The sequence below is a fragment of the Corvus brachyrhynchos genome, unplaced genomic scaffold, assembly GCF_000691975.1.
Source record: "Corvus brachyrhynchos isolate BGI_N302 unplaced genomic scaffold, ASM69197v1 scaffold65, whole genome shotgun sequence".
Taxonomy (NCBI): domain Eukaryota; kingdom Metazoa; phylum Chordata; class Aves; order Passeriformes; family Corvidae; genus Corvus; species Corvus brachyrhynchos.
In genome coordinates, this window is record NW_008238365.1 from 1,733,193 (window position 1) to 1,735,870 (window position 2,678).

Sequence of the window (2,678 nt, forward strand, 5' to 3'; positions counted from 1 at the left end):
GAATAATGCAAGGATCCCAATCAATATTTCAGCTCATTTTCAAACTTGGTGACACAAAACTGTCTCCGAACTCTTCTTTTTTTTTTTTTCCCCAGCTCAGCACTGTCTCACTGCACCTCCCAAGTTATTTTTAATGGGGAATCTGCATGAGACCGAATTTTGTGACATCCCCCTGCCTTTCATCACAGCCTGGATACAGCCGGAGTGACAACAAGCACTCGGCATCCTGGGCAGGAACGGAGCTGGGGAATGGCCGGGCCTTGGCAGGATCCATCCCTGGGGTGTGGGAGGATGGGGATTTGGGGTCCATGAGAAAGTGGTGGATATGGCAGGATCCTGGTACCCCTCACCTCCCAGCCCCAGGGATTTGGGATTTGGGGCAGGGCCAGCCGCACCCTGCACATTTGCCTATCCCAGCCCCAGACGGTGCATTCTCAAGAACCATCATTTGAATCAACTGGTTCTTCCAGCCCCAAGATTCCTGGGATGGCACAGCAGCACCGCGGCACGGCCGGATCCACACGCAGCCCCGTGCCATGGGGCAGGCAGAGAGGGAGGGAGGGAGCAGCACCCACGGCCACCCCTGGCCTGGTGGCACCTGCCCCTGTGCCAGGTGCTGTCCCCGCTCCCCAGTGCTCCCAGTTTGTGTCCCCACAGCACTTGGGCTGGTTTGGTCATCGACTGGGGGCTGGGCAGAGTGGACGCCTCAGCCACCCTTGTGCCCACCCCACCAGTGAGATTAAAGCCCAGCCCCGGGTTTCTCTTGGAGCAACAGCCAGGGACAGCCAGGCCAGGGCTCCGCGGGGGTCCCTCAGCACGGCCCCGAATCCCCAACTCCCCGTTTGCTCCAGCAGGGGCAGATCAAAGGCGCCCGGAGCGCCGGGAGATGTGGACAGACCCTGGCAGACGCAGATCAAAGCCCTTGGTGGCCGTTTGGCCCCAGTGAAGAACCAAATCCCGGCTCTGGTGCCTGGAGCCACCGCCCTGAGCTAATTCCCCCATCCTCCCTCCCCGGCCATCCCGGAGCGGGGTCCCCACCACCCCTCTGAGCCGGCACTTGGAGAAGGAGCCATCGGCCAAGGTGGGTCCATCCCTGTCTTTGTTTCTGCTTCCCGCCCCTGTTCCTTCAACCGAGCTGTGACTGGGTCAGCAGCACAGCAGGCAAAGGGACACACGGGGCAGTGTCCCCTCCACACGGGGACACCAGCATGTCCCAATGACCACAGCCATGGAGCTGCTGATGGGCGCCACAAAGGAGCAGCCCCAGCTCCATCACCCGGGCGGGGAATCCCAAACCTCCCCGGGCAAATTCCTCCCCGGAGTTCAGCCAAGGGCGTTGTTGCACCAAGGAGCCATTCGGTCCTTAATTAAGCATTTTAATGGCACCCAACCCGAAAGCTGGAGGTGCCCAGTCATCCCTTAACCCCGGTGCTGAGGGTATGAACCGCCCGGGCGAGCCTGGAGCGGACAAAGCCACGGCAGACACAAGCCACCACCCTGGTCCTCAGCCACCAAAGCCACATCCATCCCTCCCCTCCTCTCCCCATCCATCCCCAGGCTCCCTGAGGAGCAGTGGGGTACAGGGATGACCCCAAGAGCATCTCAGCCACCGCGGGGGAGCGCAGAGAATCCCCGGGAGGGGACCAACAAGGCGCTGCCTTACCTGCGACCCTGACGACAGCCCTCTCGGCCGGGTCCAGCACCGAATCCTGGCTCTTCCTCTTCCTCTGCTCATGGAGGGGTAAATTCCAGGGCAAGGTGTCCCCGGGGGGGCAGGGGGAGAGGCTGCCCGAGCGCTCGCTGCGGTAGGAGCGCTCGCTCCGGCACGACCGCTCGCTCCGGCACGAGCGCTCGCTGAGGGTCTCCTCGGCGGAGGACGACATGGCCCAGGCCACGGGCAGGAGGGCGGGCAGGATGTCCCCGCAGGCAGCAGCACCCTGGAGAAGGAGCAAACAGCGCGTGACACCGGGCCAGCAGCCGCGGGGCCCTCCCCGCCACAGGTGCTGGGGGTGGTGGAGAAGGGATCATCCACCATGGATGTCTCTGCTCTCTCGGCCAGGTGAATCAGCCCTCCTGGAGGTTCTAAAGGCTGCCTCAGTTCCCCCCTTGCTGGCATTCCCAGGGGTGGGGACAGTGGCACGGCTGTTCCTCTACCAGCAAAGCTCACACCGGCATCCTCTAGCTCACTCCCACAAAGCCAAGTCCAACCTTTTGGGCTCGATTTCTTTGTGCTCAGTACAAGAAGGAGCATCAGCTCGGCTCTGCCCTTTGTACCTGCAGGTTTTTCCCCTCTGAGAACGGGGACGGCTTTAAAAATCCTATTAATCATGGCAGGGGAAGATGGTAGGGCTTTCTGGAGCACGCCGGGAGTGAGCTGTGCTGCGTACACACGCTGGGCAAATAAGCACCTTGCATGAGACATATTTAAAATAAATCTTATTGTGTCCTCTAGCATGGCCAGGAAAAATGCCTGAGACTCCTACAACCGATGTGCCGCGGCGCAGGAGCCGCCTCCATCACGCCGAGCCTTTCCTTATTCCCATCATTTAATCAGCAAAACAGGAACAAAGAGACCCAAAAAAACATTGAAAGAAACGGAGAAAGGATTCCATGAGTCATTCACCCCCCATTGAAAAGCTGCGAAAAAATGAATCGCGGCCCAAAACCGCGGCTCCCCC

The 2,678-nt window shown here is 60.4% G+C and overlaps 1 protein-coding gene across 1 annotated transcript in view; it reads right to left on the minus strand.

Annotated features, from left to right (window-relative positions):
* LOC103616929 (microtubule-actin cross-linking factor 1) overlaps window positions 1-1,923 on the minus strand; it is a 138,551-nt gene extending 136,628 nt beyond the window's left edge. The window contains 1 exon segment of the mRNA XM_017736104.1: window positions 1,664-1,923. Within this exon segment, the coding sequence (XP_017591593.1) occupies window positions 1,664-1,883 (220 nt within the window). The 5' untranslated portion in view covers window positions 1,884-1,923.
* Between the last annotated feature and the right edge of the window lie 755 nt (window positions 1,924-2,678).